Source organism: Myxocyprinus asiaticus, chromosome 37 (genome assembly GCF_019703515.2).
Source record: "Myxocyprinus asiaticus isolate MX2 ecotype Aquarium Trade chromosome 37, UBuf_Myxa_2, whole genome shotgun sequence".
NCBI lineage: Eukaryota > Metazoa > Chordata > Actinopteri > Cypriniformes > Catostomidae > Myxocyprinus > Myxocyprinus asiaticus.
Window position 1 is genome coordinate 35,139,292 of NC_059380.1, and position 22,692 is coordinate 35,161,983.

Sequence of the window (22,692 nt, forward strand, 5' to 3'; positions counted from 1 at the left end):
TAATAAACTGTGGGTTTGTTTTAACATGAACACAATATCATTCGAAAATGAAAATGGTTGTATAATGACTGTATAGGGTAAATGGAGCAGAGAAATGGTCAATTCCGGCATTTGTTTTCCACAAAATCATTATTTTTCCATCATTTCTTTCAGTAGTGATACAAGGGGACACTGATGCCCCAAAATTAAATCGTCTTCAGTCTCTGTGGACGTTGGGTAAAGAATTGAATTCCCAGGGCACAAAATATTGATTATTGAGTGAGTGAAAGATGAATTTTTTTAACCAAATCATAAAGAAGATTAGCACAGTCCAAGTAAATTCACAAAATCGCTTTGACTGAAAAAGATAATGGCTCACATTGGGAAGAATAGTGCTCTAATGACATCTAGAGGCCGTGTCAAAACTTACACCATTTCTTTTATTGTTTTGATTGTAGGTCAATCAATTATTTCTGGTGACTTGAGTAGCATTTTTATATTTTCTTGAGTATGTGTAGCATTCATGTAATTTGGCTCCAAAGCATTTCTAAAAGTCCTATTCACTTGACAGCACTAGTTGAGGTTTCTAAAAGTTGCCTCTCGAATAAGAGAACAGATTGTAAGTAAATATCTACTTAATCCAGCGCTCTGTTTGTTCTTTGTGGTCTGAAGTATACCAATACTATTTTGAGTGAGAAACCGTGCCAAATGACAATGAGTCAGCTGTCCGAACGAACTGGACTGAACTGCAAATCAATATACACCGTTTTGCTAACCATTTGGCCAATTCACTAAAAAAGGCCTAACCTAATGGTGGACGAGAAGTGCACAACCAGGGTTGGGGAGTAACAGAATACATGTAACGGGATTACGTATTTAAAATACAGAATATAAGTAACTGTATTCCACTACAGTTACAATTTAAATCATTGGTAATTAGAATACAGTTACATTCAAAAAGTATTTTGATTACTGAAGAGATTACTTTGCATTTTATTGTCATTTGTTTCATTTAATATTTAGTCCTTTCAGATGGAAAACATTTATACATATAAATTATTCGATCCAAAGTGCATTTGAACAGCAGTGAAACACTTTCTTATGATGTGTTACATTCATAGAGTAACAGAGAAGTAAGTTTGAAGTAAGTTTGGAGCAGAAGAAATAGAAATAAACCTTGTGTAAATTGTCAGCTTTACGCTAAGCTAAAATGCTATTTCTAGCCATTTTACATGAACATGTTACCAGGCACGATCACATTTTTTTATCAAGAAAATTCACGTTGGATCATAATTTCTTTTTTTTTTAGTAAGACCTTTGATATTAGGGCAAAAATTGTATTCTTGATAATAATTTTTGTTTTGTTTTCCTGTAAAAATATCTAAAAATCCTTAAAACAAGATCAATTTGATTAATCTTGTTTTAGAAATAACACTGCATAAGATATTTAGGTTTTTCAGAGAATGTATTTTTAACATGTGTATTTTGTCTTACTGTACTGGCAGAGCTTTTATAGTCAAAACAAGTGAAAAAAATCTACCAGTGTAGAAGAAGTAATCCAAAGTATTTAGAATATGTTACTGACCTTGAGTAATCTAACAGAATACATTACATATTACATTTTACAGCATGTATTCTGTAATCTGTAGTGGAATACATTTCAAAAGTAACCCTCCCAACCCTATGCACAACATAACCAAATTAGCCAAGTAAATAAAAGCTGAAAAAACACAACAGAAATAAGCCACAACACAACAAAATTAAGCCACAGCACAGTGAACTTAAACCACAACACAGCGAAATTAACAGAAAATAAATATTTTTTAAGGACTATATTTTAAATTGTGTCACAGTCTGACTGAATGCATGAGAGATCATGAGGCTGCTTGGAATATGCAGAGAGAACTGCAAGTCACTAAAGAGTTCCCCAGTCAACATGTCACAAGAGAAAGTTTCCTGTGAGTGCTTTGCCATTGTAGTGCCAAATTTTGGCTCCCTAGTTTCCTTATGTTTAGGGCAGGTGTAGGGATGGGCTTTAGGGGTAGGGATCAGTGAGGTTAGCATTAGGTGTGGGCTTTAAGGATAAGGCCTAGCATGTAGTCAGTGTCTGTCGGGCAGTCAGATTTCGGCACAAGTTATGTGCATTAAGACTTCTAGTAGAAACCCAACCAGGCTTTGGCCAGAGCACTTTAAGGGATAGTTCACCCAAAAATAAAAAATTCTCTCATCATTTACTCACACTCATTCCATCCCAGATGTGAATGACTTTCTTTCATCTGCTGAACACAAACTAAGATTTTTTAAGAATTTCTCAGCTCTGTAGGTCCATACAATGCAATTGAATGGGTGCCAAAATGTTGAAGCTCCAAAGTCCACATAAGGGCAACATGAAAGTACTCCAGACGACTCTGGTGGTTAAATCCATATCTTCTGAAGCGATATGATAGATGTGGGTGAGAAACAGATCAATATTAAGTGTTTTTTTTTTTTTACTATAAATTCTCCTCCCTTCTCAGTCAACCTCCACTTCACTTTCACGTCCTCCTTCTTCTGTTTCTGTTGATTCACATTCTTCATGCATATCACCCTCTACTGGGCAGGGAGAAGAATTTATGATAAAAATGACTTAGAAATTGATCTATTTCTCATCCACACCTATTATATCACTTCTGAAGTCGTATGGATTACTTTTATGCTACCTTTATGTGGATTTTGGAGCTTCAAAATTTTGGCACCCATTCACTTGCATATTGCATTGTATGGACCTACAGAGCTGAGATATTTTTCTAAAAAATCTTAATTTGTGTTCTGCAGAAGAAAGAAAGTCGTACACATTTGGGATGCCAGGAGGGTGAGTAAATCATGAGAGAATTTTCATTTTTGTGTGAACTATCCCTTTAAGGACAAAAAAGTACAGCGTTTTTTTAACTATATATTTTCTGGTCGTTTTGTTCTGTTGTGTCTTATTAATTTGGCTGTGCTCTGGCTTAATTTCTTTGTGTTATGGCTTATTTCTGTTGGGCTGTGGCTTTTACGATGTGTCTTGACTTAATTTTGTTGTGTTATGGCTTATTTCCGTTGTGTTTTCAGCTTTTCTTTGCTATGCTAATTTGGTTGTGTTGTGAACCCCTTGGCCACTGTACTAACCCGCCTCAAAACAACGATTCAATCGCGAATCGGGCATTGCTTATTCTGATTCTAAACAGCTGACAGAAATATGGGACACACAAAATTATTGCTTAAAAAAATTTTCTCAGGGAAAATATTTCTCATGTCAGTCGTAGTGCTCATGCTCCACTGCCTGAAACACCATCTGTTTGGAGCCTTCTTGTACTTCCCGAAGAAGGAAAGAAGGCAACAACCTTTGTCCTGTTTATTTCACACCTGTAAATTGCAAAGGGGCGGATTTGATCAAATGGGTGAGCCTTAGTCAGCTTCAACAGAATATTAAAGTGGTAAACCTTATGACCCTGTGACCCCAAATCCAGATTTTTTGTTATAATTGGTAGTTTATTTTGTTCTTTATATATTTTAACGACATTTAGAAGTAAATCTAGAAATGCAGTACTCCATTGATTCACAAACTAATCAAATTGTTTATACTCTTTATATAGAAAGATTGAGAGAAAAAAGAAAGTGGAATACACATACATTTTCCACCCATATATCTTCATTTAGTACTTCATTTAGTTTTCAGATACAAGAGACCATGCTAATTTTAATTTTCGTCTTTTATTCTTCTCCAGTCTGGAAACAAATTGCAGGTTCATTATTTTCATAATCACATTACATGACATGATGCACCAAAATGTATCTTTTTTAACAGGAATACATTGAAAAGAACACAATATTTCACAATGAATACTGGACTCACATTTAGCCCATTGCACTTACAACAGTGAGTGAATCTTTTTAAATCGCGAGATTGTTTATTTTCTTTTCTTTACTTTTTTGTTGCCAGTTTCACATTGTTTGTCAAACCCCAATCCCAATTCAATTTATAATACATATGCTTATTCTTGTTATACCCTCTCTTCTGGCACCGTCACGAGGGAAGCCACTTAAATATTTTTCAATTGAGTTTTAACAAACAATATGTATAGAAACCCTACAGTACACAGACCATTTGTTTTTCTGATTGTAAGATTCTCTTTTTTTCCACTGCAGTCAACAGTCATTGAGGGCCAGCAACATATACAATGATTTCCTTTTCTCCTAATAATAACAATAATCATCATTATTCTTTTATACACAAAAGCACAAAAGGTTGGCAGCAAGGCCGGCGTGAAGTTGCACAAGACGGCCATCATTTTACTCATGATATTTAAACACTGTACAAAATAACCAAAGTCAGTATTTACAGCGACAGTTACTCTGTGTATGTACGTGTAACTTTGCGCGTGCTCATGCTTGTTTGTGTGGATATGTCCATGTTTGCGTATTTTATCTATCACTGTGGCCAGCATTTGTGGTGGCAACTTTGGCTCATGCACTTGTTATTGTATATCTCCATGGTAACAGTGATGTAAGAAGAGTTATTATCCTTCCGTATAGACTTCTGATTGCCTAAAAAAGGAAAATATTCGCCTCTACCCAATGTACCTTGTGACGCATTCAAACGAGAGAGGTCACACCTAACAGAAATGGTGATGAACAATTTGTGCTTTCAAAGTGCATGCCCTGATTTTCATATGAATGGCTGGGAGGTGAATTCATGCTACATAAACACTTGCAGGTTTATGGCAAGTTTGCTTGAACATTTTCCAAAGTACTGTTTGGGTCTGTACACTGCAAAGATAAATTTCCTAAACCATTTTCTTTGTCTTGCTTCTAAATTTCTAAATATCCTTAAAACAAGATTAATTTACTTGAGAAGCAAAACTGTATAGATATTAAGACTTGTTTTCAGAGACTATACCTTGAATTAAATGTAGTTTCTTTTTTTTGAGTATGAATCAAACACAATTTAGTAAGGTTTATGCTTAAAAAAAATTTTTTTGCCAATGGGGTAAGAAAAATGAACAATGTATATTTGTACTTTCATTACGGAATTTGCATACGGTTCAGGAGGCATGATTAATTGCACATTTTGTTCACATGTTATTTTTATATAATTATTTGCACTAAATGAACATGTTAAAGGTCCACTCGGTAAGTTTTTGTTCATGTCATCTTGGACTTACACTGATACCTATGGGTGTGGATGAAGCATCAGTCAAATGCAATAGTTTTCAGTTAAATATGCCATTATAGAAAATCACTATTCACAGTCACAGCCATGATTACTTTAATACACAAGTGAAAATATCAAATAACAGGGCGGTTACTGAGATTAAGCGAGAGGTATTCAGCTGGTCATGTGATTCTAACATGGCAGCCCCCATGAGGGGACCCTCTCCTTGTAGAATAAAACAGCTTTTATAAGGTTATTGATATGACTAGAGTCTTCATCTCATATAAGTCATCATGATTAAATACGTATGTTTCAAAATTGCAACAGATTGCTTTCGAAGTAAAACTTTTTTAATGAGGAAAACATTACTGAGTGCTCCTTTAAATTGAAAGTTCTAGTTTATTTTCTTGTTTTAGGCATAAATCCAACACAATTTAATGAGGTTTATACTTTAAAGATGAAAAATATCTCACTTAATAATTAAGTTATATTCTCTGAAAACAAGTCTTATTATCTTCCATATTGCTTCTCAATTAAATGTATCTTACTTGAAGGATGTTTAGAGAATTTTACATGAAAACAAGACAAAAATACTGATTAATATATATATATATATATATATATATATATATATATATATATATATATATATATATATATATATTTTCTTTTTTTATGTTTTCTTTTTTTTACTGTGTAACAACATATGAGACTTACTTTTGCAATTGTACCTGTTCAGATTTAGCTGTGTTTTAAGATCTCACCAACACAGCTCTGTTTTCTACTATTGTTATAATACCCAGTCTGAGTTCAATATGGATGCCCTATAACAGATCACATGAATTCCTGAACCAAACATGGATCTTATGCATTTCCTGTGTTTGGAGACGGAATAACGAGTGCATAAGCTGTGTGCCCGACTGAACACCCGACCACATCGCAGACAAGAATGACAGCACTACAAGGAGCCAAAGAGATGCTGAGCAAATTCATGCCGCAAACAACAGAGATGGTGGATGTCCCAAGACCAGCAGTCCACACAGTAAACCCTTTGGCAACAGATTCCCTGAAAACTAGGGAAGATGAGGGCTCTCATAAACATGCCACTAAAATAAAATAAAAAAATCAATCTAGTACTTCAATATTTTCATACATACAAGATACATCATGTCACTATTTGTATGTGAATCTAATGTAACGCATAGGCAAGGGATGTCGCAGTGGGAATGCTTTAAAATGGATTATTGCATAGAACATCCGAAATTGGTTCAAACCCTCTTCCTAGGTGGATCTGCATACCGGTAAATATGGTTTTGGGAATAATAATCTGTGGGTATGAGTGAGAGGGTGATGGAGTAGTTAGCTTAGGATTTGTTGGAGTTTAGTTTACCTGACTGTTTAGGACACAGGTAAATGTCACAGACTTGTAATTGTGGAACTCGAATGACTGTGGATCACTTTAAAATTATTGTGTTCTGTATGGATTAGCATGCTATTGCTTTAGGAAAACAATAAAATATATAAAACTAAACAAAACATACCTATTTTAGGTTACCAATAATGATGAGAAAAACATGTGAAGTATAAATAATAATAATAATAATAATAATAATAATAATAATAATAATACCAAACATTTAACAGATACCAGAAATATAAATCCATAAATACACATCAATATCTTACATGAGTGTTAACGAGAGATGTACTGTACATATTCAGCAGTATACAATTGTGCAAAATAAATCAAGTAAGGATGATATGGAACTTTAAAAAAAAAAAAAAAATATGTGAGGTATACGAGTAAATAAATATGAGTAAGGCTCTTAATTTAACAGAAAATTAGGCAAAACTGATATGAAACGAATAAAATGAAAACAAATAAATAAATAATAAAATAAAAAAGAACTAGAAATTAAAGAAATTCTGTAACAGAATAGCAATGGCCTAATGGTTGATAAAACAGTGATACGACTAACATTCTGCTATTACTGACCTCAGGACTTGACAAATATTTCAAAATTTTACATTGAAGAACCAGCTTTTTACACAAGGTGCACATGGCTTCACCCTTAGAGACTCTAATAAAAGATGTCTAGATATGGATTCATATATATATCTCATATATGTATACATACATATATATATATATTTTTATGTGCGTGCATTCCATGTCCACGGTTTACACATTTGCATTCATTAACACACATGACAAAAAGGATAAGGAAGAAACGAAAACATTCATAGAAAGGGTCAATCATCGCCTTATTGGAATGTCAAGATCTTAGAAATCGAGCATAATTTTTTTTTTTTTTTTTAAAGAGAGTAACAGGCATTGTTCATTTGAAGCCTTTGTAAGGTAGTCATTCTCCTTCAATGCTTTTGTCTCCTAAAGTCTGGGTGTAGACATCTTTATTAGGACTGCAAAAATCTAAGAACTGTGGCTGTCTTACCTCTACACACTGTTTTGAGAATCGGGAGGGACTCCTGAGAACAGATATGTCATTTAAGGGAAGATATAATAGTCTGGAGAAACCTCAAACAGAACAGGATGTTTGGCATTTTGGGGAATTGTAATTGCTTCATCAGCAACTATGGAATGACTCTGGAAGAGATATTCAGCCTCCATTGTTGGTTGGTTATGTAGATGTCATCTGATAGATAGAAGTTTTCATTGATACGTCAAGGTTGGGTGAAACATCTGCAAGAAAGATGAAAAAAGAAATTTACAACCATATTTCATCCGTCCTCGGCCTAATCAAAGGCAAAATTGGCCAAACACTCAGTGAATATATGCTACTAAACGAATATCCAGGTATTTAGGCAAACTTTGTGACATAGTGTTAATTACCACAGAAATTTTCAACTTGTCCCTTTGTTTAAAAAAGCAGCTTTGGTTGCAGTAAAGCACTTACACTGGAAGTACACTGTGGCAATAAACACTGAAAAAAAACACTCTTTTAAAAGTATAGCTACAAGCTGAGGCGTCATGCCCATTTAGACTGTGGGGGCACGTGCCCCCTTAGATTTTTGAGGATTTCAAATGGATCATTTGAAATTCCAAATACATATTTGTACTTTCAATAATTACATTAAATGATTATTGCATGTAAAAATAATGTCTGTGGCAGAAATCTGTCTGATCGATCGCTCCGAGTTCTATTCGTGGTTAAACTATTTGATGGAGAAATAACACTCATGGAGAAATACAAACCATTTTATTTAGTTAATTTTCTTAGTTTTATTAGCTATCACTTACACTGAACATGGAATACATTATTTACAGGATTGCCTCATTTTGAGATCATCTCTCTTGCCATGTATGGTAAATGCCTGCAAAAGAGAGGCAGCAAGACTGCAAAAAAAGCTGACGTAAAACCCGAAGATGTCCGACACACACTACACCTCATAAAATGTAATCAAATGCAACATGTACTGATAGACATTTATTGACAAGCAGCTGCAAGTTTAAGTGTTCAATTAAAAAAGTGAGTGTTACTGCTGACATTGGCTGACGTTGGTGCCTGGAAAAAATAGGTGCATGATGCCTCTGGCTATGAGATTTAGTTAAAAAGAGTGTTCTAGTGTGATAGAATTACTTACTGACCTTTTGTGAGAAAAGTTATACCCAGTCTTTCAACATCATGACAATGTAATGCCAATTAAACATGGCAACGTTTGCAGGATACGTGCACGGATATCTGAAAGGGACTGTTTAGGCCTACATGGAGCAAACTCCACAGGAACTAGCCAGGATATAAACAGGAGTTCATCCACTTAGAAAAGTTGTCCCACCTCCAGAAGGACAATTTAGACAACTTTACAGCTCAAATAGTAAACAGGTCTTTACTAATAATTTATGTCGCTTCAACAAAAATATGAGCTACACATTTCTGCTTTTAAACCTTCAGAAATGCTGGCCCAGTTTACTTTAATTGGTAAAGTGCTGTACTGTAAACATGATTTTTTATTATTATTGTTTTTTTGTTTTTTTTTAAATAAATAGATGAATAAAGAATGAGTCAAAATTATTTTCTATAATAATCTAAATTATGGCACAAATTCTTAACATGTATTGAACCCGGAACATTCACTCATGCTGTATTATGAGGATTACACAATGAACTACCCTTCTCAGACACTAGAGGGCAAAAGAGGTTGAATTTATTGGACCAGCAAAAGCTATTAGTCATGAGTGAAACATACACAAATACCAGAAAGATATGGACATGAAAAAGTTTTTCAAAAGAATTTTGTATGGTCACTACAAATTTGAAGAAACAGCAAATATCACAGGTAGAAAATGTGGGAAATGTTTGACTATAATGCATGGATCGACATTGTGCAAAATGGCTGAAATCACATACACTATACACTACTCAGCATGAGAGCAGCAACTGTCAGGTAACAAATCTACTCAATGTTTTAGAGATGCACAAAGACCGTTTTACCTATTAGTTAGTGAACAGTGACTGGAAAGACACACCCACACCTTTCAATGTGACTGCAATGGCAAACCATGCTGATGTATGGAACAGGATTTGGATTGCGTGGTAAGCCGAGAGTTGAATCGGATTAGCTGTGGTTTTAGGAGCCCAGAAACCTGTTTTATCCCAGATCCTTTCTCTGGATCTACACATGCATCACATGACAGTCAGAGACCACAACAGTTACCATGATACAATACTAAAGACAGTTTAAGGAGGAGCAGAATGAATTAGAGAACCGCATCACTCAATGTGGCGGCTGTAAGAAAAGAACCATCTTTCAGTGAATAGAGTCAATTACCAAAAGGTATCTCCTGGTCTCTTTGGCTTAGTTCGGAATGGAATACCCTTACAGCAAATTAACAACTGATCATTTTCGCATGCAAATGAGCTTTGCAGCAGTTTGTCCATTGTTGCTAAAGGTTTGCAGCAGGTTTATCACTAACAGTGAACAACTGCAAACTTCTGGCAAACATTTGTGGTGAATCACAAGCTCATTTGCATTTGAAAATAATGAGTGGCAAATTAGTGGCTAGTTTGCCAGAACTCTAGATTTTTTGTAAGGGCACTTCTGCATACTGTGCAGTAAACTGTACTGTATACTCTTTATTGCCTGTTTTTTTATTTTGTATTTTTTTTAGATAGTATGTGAAACAGTACATATTGTGCAATGATAAATGCTTCAAACAGTAGTATCCTACATTGCTGTCACATGACCTCATCACATTGCACTTTAAATTCAGTGAGTGGAGTCCAGTAATCATCTTGAAAATAAATGAACTTTGCATTTTCATCAATTTTTTTGTAATAAAAATAAAAAATGACTCAATTCTTGTCAGTTTGACCAAATAATGAGTCAAGAATTAGATATTTTAGATAGAATTACTTTCAGTTCATTCGTCACACTGGAAATGGAAGGTCAGGTCAAACACACTACATAGTGAGATACAGAATCTGTACCAGAACTTGCTGACGTCTTTGTTGTACACTGGACATTTCAGCAAATGTAGCAGATTATCTAGGTATTTCATGCATATAGAAATTTTACATACTGTGCACAGTATCCATACTGCAAAAATTATGTTATTCCAAACAAAGCCAATACTCACAAAGACAAAGAGAAATCATCAGCAGAAGATACTGTATAACTTTAATGAGATTTGAGATTTTAGTCTAGTCAGTGTAAGTTTGCTCAATACAAAGCTAATCACTGTAAACCACCCTTTTATTTAATCCTTACTATTTCATTTTCATTTCTTGTTTCATTTTTTGGCATTACACTGTGCCGCATGCTATTTTGTGAGTCTTTATTAACGTGATTCATCTGAATATTTGTGGTGTAAAGATGAATGAGCTTTGGCCGGATACTAATGCTAATCCAAGCACACTGATCTGCCTGCTAATTATAGCTCACGTTGACTGACCCAATTTGCTCATGCTCAAGAGTGAAAGGTTAGATCCAACTGGCCTCAGATCAGGGTCAGCTAATCTGAACTCTAACCTTCGACATAACTAAAGAGCAGGCAGTTCAGGACAGTTCCATTGGAATTTCCCTCAAGTACAGATCAAGAGCCATTTGTAACTAAAATCCTGACATTATAAGTGCAGACACATCTTCAAAACAAGATGAAGGGAATCCAAGTGCCCTTAAGGCGTAATGTAAACTGCTTTTTACTGCAGTGCTACATTGCATGCATGGAGATGAACATTTTAACTGACTCTTGTCTTAGTAGCTGATGGAAATTGAGCTAACTTCACTCTGAGATGAGATGCAAAAATTTCCCTCCCTCAAATGCTGCCACAGTTTGCTTTCTCCCTTGCTAACAACAACAAAAAGCTGGTTTTCCAGTCTTGACTGTTTTAAGATGTCATAGTTGGTTTAAGCTGTTCTCCCAGCCTGGCCAAGCTGGTCTTCAGCAGGTCTAGCTGGTTTCCTTGTCTTGTCAAGTTGGTGCTCAACTGGTTTAGTAGATCGGCCAGCTGGTCCTTCCAGCCTGACCAGATGAAAAGTGACCAAAACCCCTCTAAAACCAGCCTGACCAGACTGGGAGACCAACTAAGACCAGTTGTTTTTATTCAGAAGGTTCTTTTTCACACCCTTGCAGGAACAGCTATATTAAATCATGTATTGGTATAAATCTAGTTAGTGCTAATTTCACACACATTTGTAAAAGCCATTTTGTCAGGGGTCTTGAATGCTGACATAGGCAGTCTGCTCCATCTGCTCCCTAAAATTCTTCTCAAATTGCATGAGAATTGCCTACCCACAGTATCCAATGAGTCATCAATCCACTCTTAATACCACAATATGTATTATATATGCAAGAATCTAATTGAGGCATCAATTATACTGGTTTGTCTCCCACAAAGACTATGCACAGATTATACAGTTGCAAAGCTCTTTGATCCTTTCTGCTAATAGCAAACAAAATGTAACAATATTAGAAAGACTTAAATAGCTGTCTTGGGGTTTTTCAACTTGTGTGGAGTTCTAAAATAAAGAGAATTGCAAAATCAAATACTCACCAGTGTCCTCAGGTTTATCCCGCCCTCAGCTAAAGATGTTAAAAGGCAGAAACAGATTTGTAGGTTTTTCCAGTTCGAACCCTCCAAGTCACCCCCAACTAACACCTGAATAACAATTAAACACATAAAACAGCTAAATTAATTGTGTGTGTGTATATATATATATATATATATATATATATATATATGTATATATATGTATATATATGTATATATATTATTATTATTATTTTATTTTTATTTTTTATTTTTTTACAGTAAACAGTTAAACATATATCCATCATTTACAAGCTACCCCACCAGACTTTTTTCTTACTAGCTTCTCCAAAAAGACCATTCTGGTCAACTATCAGCCAAGTTTTGGTGGTGAACAGCATGGTTCTGCTGGTCCCCCAGATATGCCAGCACCAAGCTGGCACTAATTAGCAAAACCAGCTTGGACCAGCATAGTAATTCATGCTGGTCAAAGCTTGTCTTTTCGGCAGGGTAATGCACCCATTGGTTTCTTACCTTAGTGTCAGCAGATCACCAAAATGAAGTAAACTTCTTCCCGAGAGCAGATACAGCTGTATGAAACATTGGAAAGTGAAAGATGGAGGTTTAAAGACAATGTAAAATAATGTTGGTTAGAGGCAGCAATAACCTAAAAAATCTGACCTCCAAACAGGAAGGCTGTAGATTCATACTACGAAAGATTAACTCAGTAAGAATTACTAAAATGATAGTCCTGCTCAGCCCTCCACCATTTTTGTACTTAACCCAGGGGTAGCCTTGGGACTATGCCTGAAATTACTGCACATAAAGCTGTTCTGGAAGAGAAGCATCTGCTAAATAGCAATTAATAACTATCCTGAGCCAAGATACGTCACATACCCTCTATAACATCTGTTTTTTTTTTTTTTTTATCTCTGTTGCCAAACTTTTACTTGCTTATGTTTTACAGTTCCATACCATCTCCTAATTTTCCAGCTTGTTCTGCTGCTCCTCCCTGCAGGATCTTTGTGAGAACATTCTCCCCTTCGGTGGGCTGCTGTGCAGCACTGCCTATCCCCCCTGGCCGGAGTGCTGCTTTTGACCCTGGAGAGAGAAAGTTCCCAGAGATGAACTGATGTGCTACAAAACTGTCCTACATCCTTTTCATTCAAACTATATACTGTAAGATTGATGTCTTTTCAGTCTTTTACATAGGACTAAAATTTTAGGTATGAATTAATTTGAAACTGCCTAAAGATTCAAGTAAGGTTAAGATAAATGGATGACTGATTATTCATTTAAGAACATTAATAATTACTATTATAATTAATAATTTTGCCCACACATTTGTAAGCAAAAAAGGATATAGAGGCACATAACCTTGTCCTTAGATTGTTAATCCCAGACATAAGAATGGAAATTAAGTTCAATGAGTACAGTAAATATTTATTTGTCAGTTATTTAATTACCCAAAACAGTAAAACATGAAGTTAACTAAAATTGTTTTCAGTGTTGCAGAAAACCTAAATCAGGTGCTCTATGTTAGCAGAGTTAGTTCCACTTACCGATTCCTGTGGCAGGAATCTGTGTTGTTTTTGCAGGCTGCGGTGCAGCTTTTGACCCAATAGCAACTACAGGAGTTGGTGCGGGAGCAGGTGCAGCTGTGTCAGGTTTTGCCTATACAGCCAATTAATGAAAAATATTAAAATACATTTTAAACTATTTCTCATGCTCTAAAAGTAACGCTTCAAAGAACAAGTTAAAGAACAACTTAAATGCCAATATCATTGCAATAAGAGATTAATGAAAACTCACCATAGTTGCAGCTGGCTGGGCATTGGGAGGTCCTCCTGGATGTTGTCTTGCCTGTGCTGGAGCCTGACCTGGCTTAGTTTGCTGCTGAGTCGGACCTGCTCCTGTGCTAGCAGCTGTGGTGGTGGGCTGAGTCGCTCCCATCATGGCCGCTGGCTGTTGCCCAGGTTGCTGTGGTTGTTGCTGCTGTGTTCGGGTTGTTTGCCCCAATTGTGGACCTTGCTGACCTCCCTCAGGTGGCTGAGACACTGTCGGCTTGCCAGACGGTTGTTGTCGCTGCTGCTGTCCTTGCTGTGATGATGTGTGCTGCTCTCCTAGACCCTGTTGCTGCCTGGAACCTGAAGAGGGCTCCTGCCTCCTGGATGAACCCGGTTGCCTCTGCCCCCGTTGTCCACTGGAGCCATGATGGTGGCCTGATGGATCACGGGAGTAGTCTCCTGAGTCTCGGTGGCCAGCAGATCGTGGATCAGAGGATCTTTTCTGTGAGGTTGACGAGCCAGCGCGGCTCTCTACACGAGCGGAAGTATCTTTTGGATGTGACCGTGTAGAACGCGACGGCCTGGGATCATCTGAGGAATGTCGGGAAGAGGAGTGTCTTCCTGAGCTGCTACCATGTGGACGGTGTTCTCGAGATGAGGTGGATGAAGAATGCTGCTGATGACCATATTCGTCTTGAGGCCAGAGGTCTTCCTCAGGGGGCTCATCATAATCATGGTATGTGTGCTTACCATTGCTCCTCCGGCTAGAGGATGAATGACCTCCACTTCCATGGTGTCTAGAGCGATCTGATCGAGCTTCACGTGGTTTTTCAAACCAGTCCGTCTCCTCCTGACCCAAATGATAGGCTTTTTGGGAGATGAAGCAAAAAGTCAATATTTTATGCTGTTGCAAATGCCAGTAGCAAAGAACAAGATCTGAACATACTGAAGCCATGCAAGGAGCGGGATGCCCAAATCCGAAAGAAAACACCCAGAGAAGAGAAAGAAAAGGATGCCAACGAACAACAGACATGTACAGACACTTGAATCACATAATCTCAAACAGATAACAGAACACACGTGCAGTCCATGCAAAAAGTCATGCATTGATTATAGCATTCACATAAAGTAGTCCAAACTTTTCTTTCCCTCTGCCTTCAAGGCAAGGTCATTGGCATGCAGGCTTTTGATTGCCAAATGCATTTTAACAGGCAGTTTGTAATTCAGCACCAGTTACCTTCACTGTCTGAAACAGCACAGTGCATGTCATCTGCAAGGTAAGGGTCATCCGGCTTATATACATGACTCTTAGGCATATCCCTCATATGGTGGTCCTGAACATCTGGTAAGGAATGGCTGGAGCCATATTGATTTCGTACATCATGAGGATCTGGCACAGAGCCACGACCAATACCCATGGGCTTTCCGACGGGACTGAGAGGGCTCTCTTCCTCTGAGTTTTGTGTACGCATGGAAGGACGTGTACTACGACCATGGTTGCCCCTCTGGGAACGCTCCATGGCGTCCCTCTCATAAGACTTACTTCGGTAGCCACCTGAGTCTCTGGAGGAAATCTTATCCATTCCATAACCTGTGGACCTTGATCGTCCAGAGCCATATAGACGATCATCCTCTTCCAGTGCCTCTTTTGACCCATAGTACTTCTGCTGATCATAGCTCTTCTTCATGCCTGTCCTGGTCACCACTGTGCAGCTACCACCTGTTGATGTTGTCATGGTGTAGGAGGCTAGATCAGACTCTACATCTCTAGCTTCTTCAATTGGGGAGAACTTGGAGATCTTTTGCTCCATGCCTTGCTTCCTATGCTTGCTACGCTTGGACGAAACAGCAGGAGCCAAATTTTTGGAGGAGTGCTTCTGGCTGCCCATTCCCCCACTGCTGCGAGAAGGATGCTTATAGTCATCATAGTAATAACCAGACCCACCACTCACAGCTGTATTTGGATGTCCATGGCTGTCAACTGTGCCCTGATAGGTGCTTGTAGTTCTTCCATATACATTCTCTGACCCATCTCCATAGGTTGGTCCACGTGGGCCATTCTCGCTTCCATAACCTACTCGTGACATGTCAGAGGACCCCATGTTTTCCTTTGTCAGTTCACTGATATCATCAATCATTACATAATTTCTGGGGATATTCTGCTCTAGATTTGTGGCATATACACCATCTGTTACATACCCTGATGATGGACTTGGGATTCGTTCATTCATAGGTTGGTCAGGGGGGCGATACTGACAATAAGCATTGTTCAGTGGTGAGGAATAGGGACAGCTGAATCCAGTTTCTTGTGCTGATGTTGCTATCGGAATGGAAGGATTACTGATCACTTCATAGTTTGTGGGTAGCTTCTGTTCAAGATCAGCAAGTGAGGTTTGCCTTGGCCTTTGGTGGACAGAAAGCATGTCAGCTTGGGACTGGAAGGACATGCTCTGGCCAGGATAAGGTAGGCTTTGGCCTGGTAAAGGTGCAGTGGGTGGTTGGTAACCCTGATGACTGTGCTGCTGCAAACCAAGATCAGACTCATAAGGAGACTGACTGTAGCTATGAGTCTGGTATGGCCCCTGGTTTTGGTAAGATGAGGGTTGAGGAGGATGAGGCTGGAAGGTTCCAGGCTGGGGTTGTGAGGAGGTTGGGTACTGTGATGGTTGAAACCCAATCTGCTGATAGGGTACAGTGGGTGGTTGTGTGGGTGTGGGCTGGGTCTGTGGATATTTATATGGAACGTATGTGGAGGAAGGAGGGTACTGAGATGCATTTAAATCAGATGTAAACTGATTGAGAGGAGCTGTCCCAGGGCGTGACAATAGTCCATTCTCTTCATAGGTGCCTAATGCAACCCCACCTAGTCGCAAATTATTCAGCTCACTGTCTGACATGTAGTCACGGGCATCCCCCATGCATCGCAAGTACACCAACTCTTGCCTCTCTCTCTCTTTAACCCTGGTTTCCTTGCGATGGGTTATGCCCAGTTCCAAGCAACGTAACTTGGCATCAATCTCCTTCTCCTCCTCCTCCAACTCTGCCTGCTGTTTACGTAATTTGGTGGACTCTTGTTCCACAGCTTTCAGTTCACTCAGCAAGCCTGCCTTCATGGCACCCTGTGCAGGACGTGGCAAAACCCTCTGGGATGATCCAGGTGAGCTGTATATATGGGGCATTGCTGGAGTTACAATCGGTACAGGAGTCTCATCTGGAGGGGGGCTGGGGAGAGTTCTCTTCACCTTTCTCATCATTGCGTTCTGTTGTTGCAAGGCTGACATCTGGAGAGCAGAGATGTTAGAGATTCATTAATATGACTGTATAAATGCAACCAGAAACAATTGAGACTACAGCTTTGTCCCGTATATGTAGAAATGTGAAGTTATTGTATTACTAACAATATATAATCTTCTCCAACTGAAAAGTACTGTAAGTAAACTGCATGCTCCCAAATGTGTAAGAGGAATGTAGAAAAATTAACAATGATTTACATTGACACTTGCTTTATGCATTTTGCAATAAATGATTACAGGCACTACAACAGATTTACAACAATATTACAATATTTATCTTTGGAAAGCCTGGGGCTCGCAAAGCAAGATCCTTGTTGCCTCGAGGGCTGGTGTTTTTATTATTATTGTTGTATACATTTATTTAATTAATAAAAAAAAAATATATAAAAACTCATTTTTAACCACTCCACAGATTTCATTTTAGCAAACTATAGTTTTGGCAAGTCATTTAGGACATCTACTTTGTGCATGAAACGAGTAATTTTTCCAACAATTGTTTACAGACAGATAGTTTACCTTTATTTGACTATATCACAATTCCAGTGGGTCAGAAGTTTACATACACTAAGTTAACTGTTCCTTTAAGCAGCTTGGAAAATTCCAAATAATGATGTCAAGCCTTTAGGCAATTAGCCAATTAGCTTCTGATAGGCTAATTGGCTAATTGGAGTCAACTGGAGGTGTACCTGTGGATGTATTTTAAGGGCTACCTTCATACTCAGTGCCTCTTTGCTTGACATCATGGGAAATACAAAAGAAATCATCCAAGACCTCAGAAACAAAAATTGTGGACCTCCACAAGTCTGGATAATCCTTGGGAGCAATTTCCAAATGCCTGAAGGTTACACGTTCATCTGTACAAACAATAGTACACAAGTAACACCATGGGACCACGCAGCCATCATACCGCTCAGGAAGGAGATGCATTCTGTCTCCTAGAAATGACCGTAGTTTGGTGCGAAAAGTGCAAATCAATCCCAGAACAACAGCAAAGGACCTTGTGAAGATGCTGGAGGAAACAGGTAGACAAGTATCTATATCCACAGTAAAATGAGTCCTATATCGACATAACCTGAAAGGCTGCTCAGCAAGGAAGAAGCCAATGCTCCAAATCCACCATAAAAAAGCCAGACTACAGCTTGCAAGTGCACATAGGGACAATGATCTTACTTTTTGCAGAAATTTCCTCTGGTCTGATGAAACAAAAATGGAACTTTTTGGCTGTAATGACCATCGTTATGTTTGGAGGAAAAAGGGTGAGGCTTGCAAGCTGAAGAACACCATCCCAACCATAAGACATGGGGGTGGCAGCATCATGTTGTGGGGGTGCTTTGCTGCAGGAGGGACTGGTGCACTTCGCAAAACAGATGGCATCAAGAGGAAAGAAAATTATGTGGATATATTGAAGCAACATCTCAAGACAACAGCCATGAAGTTAAAGCTCAGTAGCAAATGGGTCTTCCAAATGGACAATATTGTGGCAAAATGGCTTAAGGACAACAAAGTCAAGGTATTGGAGTGGCCATCACAAGTCCCTCACCTCAATCCGATATAAAATTTGTGGGCAGAACTGAAAAAGCGTGTGGGCAAGGAGACCTACAAACCTGACTCAGTTACACCAGTTCTGTCTGGAGGAAAGGGCCAAAAAACTTATTGTGAGAAGCTTGTGGAAGGTTACCCAAAACATTTGACCCAAGTTAAACAATTTAAAGGCAATGCTACTAAATACTAACAAAGTGTATGTAAACTTCTTACCCACTGGGAATGTGATGAAAGTAATAAAATCTGAAATAAATCATTCTCTCTACTATTATTCTGACATTTCACATTCTTAAAATAAAGTAGTGATCCTAACTGACCTAAGACCAAACTAGAAATAGCAAAAAATTACATTTTGAGAATAAGCCAACATTTGCTGCCATATAAAGTAGATATTATCAGTTCTGTTGTCACTGTCAAAGGTCATTATGACACATTGGCTACCTTGTATAAACACACATACACACACACACACACACTTTTTTTAACTGTTATTACTGTTTGCGATGGGCATATACTGTATCTCTGTTGAACTTTTCAAATGGGTTTGTCACCCAACACAAGTGGACTTGTGCTGTTGCAGGGATGAGCAGTTGTGGAAGAGAGACTTAGAGCACGCATGTTTGAGTGAGCACGCACAAACTGTTTCTATCAACACACGTGCAGACAGATGCAGCACTCATGTAACATAAAGTACCCAATAGATTTATATTCACGTCTTTATGTTCAATTCATTCTTTACATCCCTTTGCAATTTCTTTACCTCTATACAGTTGCAATCAAAATTATTCAACTCCCCTGACCAGCAGTACATTCTGGTGATGTGAATTAAAACACATCAACTAAAACCTCAGTAAACAGCCAAAATAAGTTTTTAATACACATTTGAGTGATTTTGAGAACAAAGAGTTCAGTTTACCCAAATTTTAAAATAAAAAATAACTAATTCTCTCCACAAATGTCATGTCAAAATTATTCAACCCCCAACGTCAATCATTTGTGGACCATCATTTATCCTTAATAACAGAAAATAAATGTTTCAGGTAAGTGTTCTCAGGCTTCGGACACCTCTCTATTAGAATTTTTACACATTTCTCATGAGCAAAAGCTTCTAGCTCACTGACATTCTTTGGTGTCTGTGCTGCCACTGCTTCCTTGAAATCCCAACAAAGGTTTGCAATGGGATTTTAATGATGGACTGAAAGGGCCATTTAAGGACATTCCACGACTTATCCCTGAACCAGATTTTGGACAACTTGGATGTATCCTTGGTGTTATTGTCTTGCTGGAAAGTCCAGTGATTACTGAACTTCAATTTACACACTGAAGGCATCACATTTTTCTTGCCAAAATGGACTGATACCTGAAAGAATCCATGGTGTCAGTCACATAGTCAGGATAGCCGTTTCCTGCAGCCGCAAAACACCCCCATAACAGGACTGACCCACCTCCATGCTTGACTGTGGGGATGGTGTCGTTCTTGTCAGCACCTTGTCATCTTACTCCAGACATACTGCTGACCCATGGGTCTAAAACTCATTTTCAGTTTAGTGTCATACGTCTATAAAACCTTCTTCCAGGACTCCACAGGTCTTTCCTACTTCTTTCCTATGACTTCTTGAATATTCAAGTCAACATTTCCCTTGGTGAAGTTTTGCTTTCTTCCACAGCCCAAGAAGATTGCTTTTGTACCATATTTAAAAAATGTATGAATGGCGCTGCCAACTTTGTCTATTGGAAATTGAAGTGCCTTGGAAATGTACTTTTGCCATGACCTTTTTTGTGTAATAAAATAATCTCATCTATTAGCTTTTGAGACAGCTTATTTTTAATTGCATTTTTTGCATAGAAATTCATTTTTATTACAACGCTAAACTTAAATTTTAAAACTTAAATAAGTGCCATTGCAGATTGATGACTTAATTTTGTTTTAAAACAATTTCTTGTGTAGCCTTACATATTTAAGAAACAGGTACATGCAATAGAGGTTGAATAATTATGACATGGCTGTATTTAAAATAAATCCTGCTATTTACAAATATTAGGTTATTTATTCACACTATGACTTTGAATGTGTCACTCAACTGATATAGATTAAAATTCTGGGTCATCAGAAAAGCTTACCTTTGTAAATCCTTACTGTCTTGGGGGGGTTGAATAATTTCGATTGCAACTGTAACTATACAGCAATTCAGCGATACTGAGAATTACTGTGAATGCTCATGAAAATGGACAACTCAAAATGTATCCTAATAATTTGATATGATGACAACATCATGTGGGCCACAAAAAGATTGTTGGAAGGCAGCCACCTGTTAGGGTTTGCTCACCCAAAAATGAGAATTCATCATTTACTCACACTCATGATGTTTTTAACCTTGTGACTTTCTTTCTTCCATGGAACACAAAAGGAGATGTTATGAAGAATGCTAGGTACTGACAGCCTCAATCCCCATTCATTTTCATTGTGGAAGAAAGATGCAGTGAAAGTAAATGGTGACTGAGGCTAACATTCTACCTAACATCTCCTTTTGTGTTCCACAGAAGAAAGACAGTCATAAGAGTTTGGAACACTATGAGGGTGAGTAAATTATTCCATAATTTTCATTTTTGGATGCACTCAGGGGTTAAATTGGGCTGGTATGGTCCGGAACGGCATTCCGGCACCTTTGATTCCAAAAACAAACAAAAAATGCTTGTTTGTGTTCTCCAATACATTTCTTGTTTGATCCATTTGACACTTTTCATCTCTATTTAGTGAGTGGAATTGTACAAAAATATTTCTTAATTATGCTTCGCTCTAATCAGTTGCGGACATTGGTAGAGGCAGTATATACAAAAGCAACATGAGATTACGTGCCCCTGCATACAGATGTCACGCTGTGGTCCAATATCTGTTTCCTAGGAATTTCGTAATATGCAATCAACTGATCACCTGTTTCTTAGAACCGGTTTTAAATCCGGAATCACACGCATCCAAAGCGACATCAACATACTGTAGATCAATATTCTGTACAACTTGAGATCAAAAGACCACTTGACCAACACACTGTAAAAGGTCCCACTGATATGTGTACTGTATATTTATGTGTGTACTCCATTTTTGTTGATTCAGCATTTTTAATTCTGAAAAAACTAAATGTTTTCTAACAATTATACAGTGGGATTCACTAGTGCTTCTTCACACCACAGTGAAGAGTTTTAAACTCTTTTATAATTTAATGCAAATCTTTACATTACAAACTATATTATTAGAATAACAATGAGCAAAAGTTACAGTAGTTGTGTAGAAAGTGTTCGTTTGCCCTGTTAAGAACAATGTGCATTTACTATTAAATTGTGACATAATTAGCATGTTTTATAAGATGACCCCCAATTTATGAGGGGCACAATCCCTTTAAGCCTTGAGGTTTGAAAGAATATTCATACATTACAATACACCTAAGCATAGTTGATTTCAGTTTAACAATTATAAATGTACTGCCATTAAAAGTAAATTGGGGTTAGTTTGCTAAGTAGCAATCATACATAACTGTAATGACTCATTGCACTGAATATTTTTGTTCTAAAAAGAGAATTAGTTATTTCACAAAGTATTTGTGTTAATAGATTACATGAAATATACAACAAATATAATTGTACATAGAAACTGGACTTCTGCATACCTATTGTAGAGTTATGGAGAATCCATTACGAAATTTAGTTGAAAACAAATAAAAATAGTTTCATTTTAGCTTGTATGCAGGTCTCTGAATGCATTTGATAGTTTCCCGACAAGCTGGTCATTCCTTAGACAGGAATCACACTGAGAATGAAAGACTCAGACTTCTCTGACCAGCTGCTGACAAGCCGGAAGACAGCAGGGCTGACCCAGTATGCCTACATTTTGTGCCACCCTCTAGCATTTCTAAGACTTTGCCAGATATAGCAGT

The 22,692-nt window shown here is 37.6% G+C and overlaps 1 protein-coding gene across 1 annotated transcript in view; it reads right to left on the reverse strand.

Annotated features, from left to right (window-relative positions):
- Positions 1-5,837: 5,837 nt before the first annotated feature.
- Positions 5,838-22,692, reverse strand: part of bsnb (bassoon (presynaptic cytomatrix protein) b) — a 129,290-nt gene continuing 112,435 nt past the window's right edge. The window contains exons 5-11 of the mRNA XM_051676054.1: positions 15,166-17,209; positions 13,954-14,795; positions 13,704-13,815; positions 13,117-13,242; positions 12,676-12,731; positions 12,166-12,270; positions 5,838-7,853 (exon numbers count right to left, since the gene is read on the reverse strand). Of these exons, the coding sequence (XP_051532014.1) occupies positions 12,691-12,731; positions 13,117-13,242; positions 13,704-13,815; positions 13,954-14,795; positions 15,166-17,209 (3,165 nt within the window). The 3' untranslated portion in view covers positions 5,838-7,853; positions 12,166-12,270; positions 12,676-12,690. The remainder of the gene's footprint in view (positions 7,854-12,165; positions 12,271-12,675; positions 12,732-13,116; positions 13,243-13,703; positions 13,816-13,953; positions 14,796-15,165; positions 17,210-22,692) is intronic.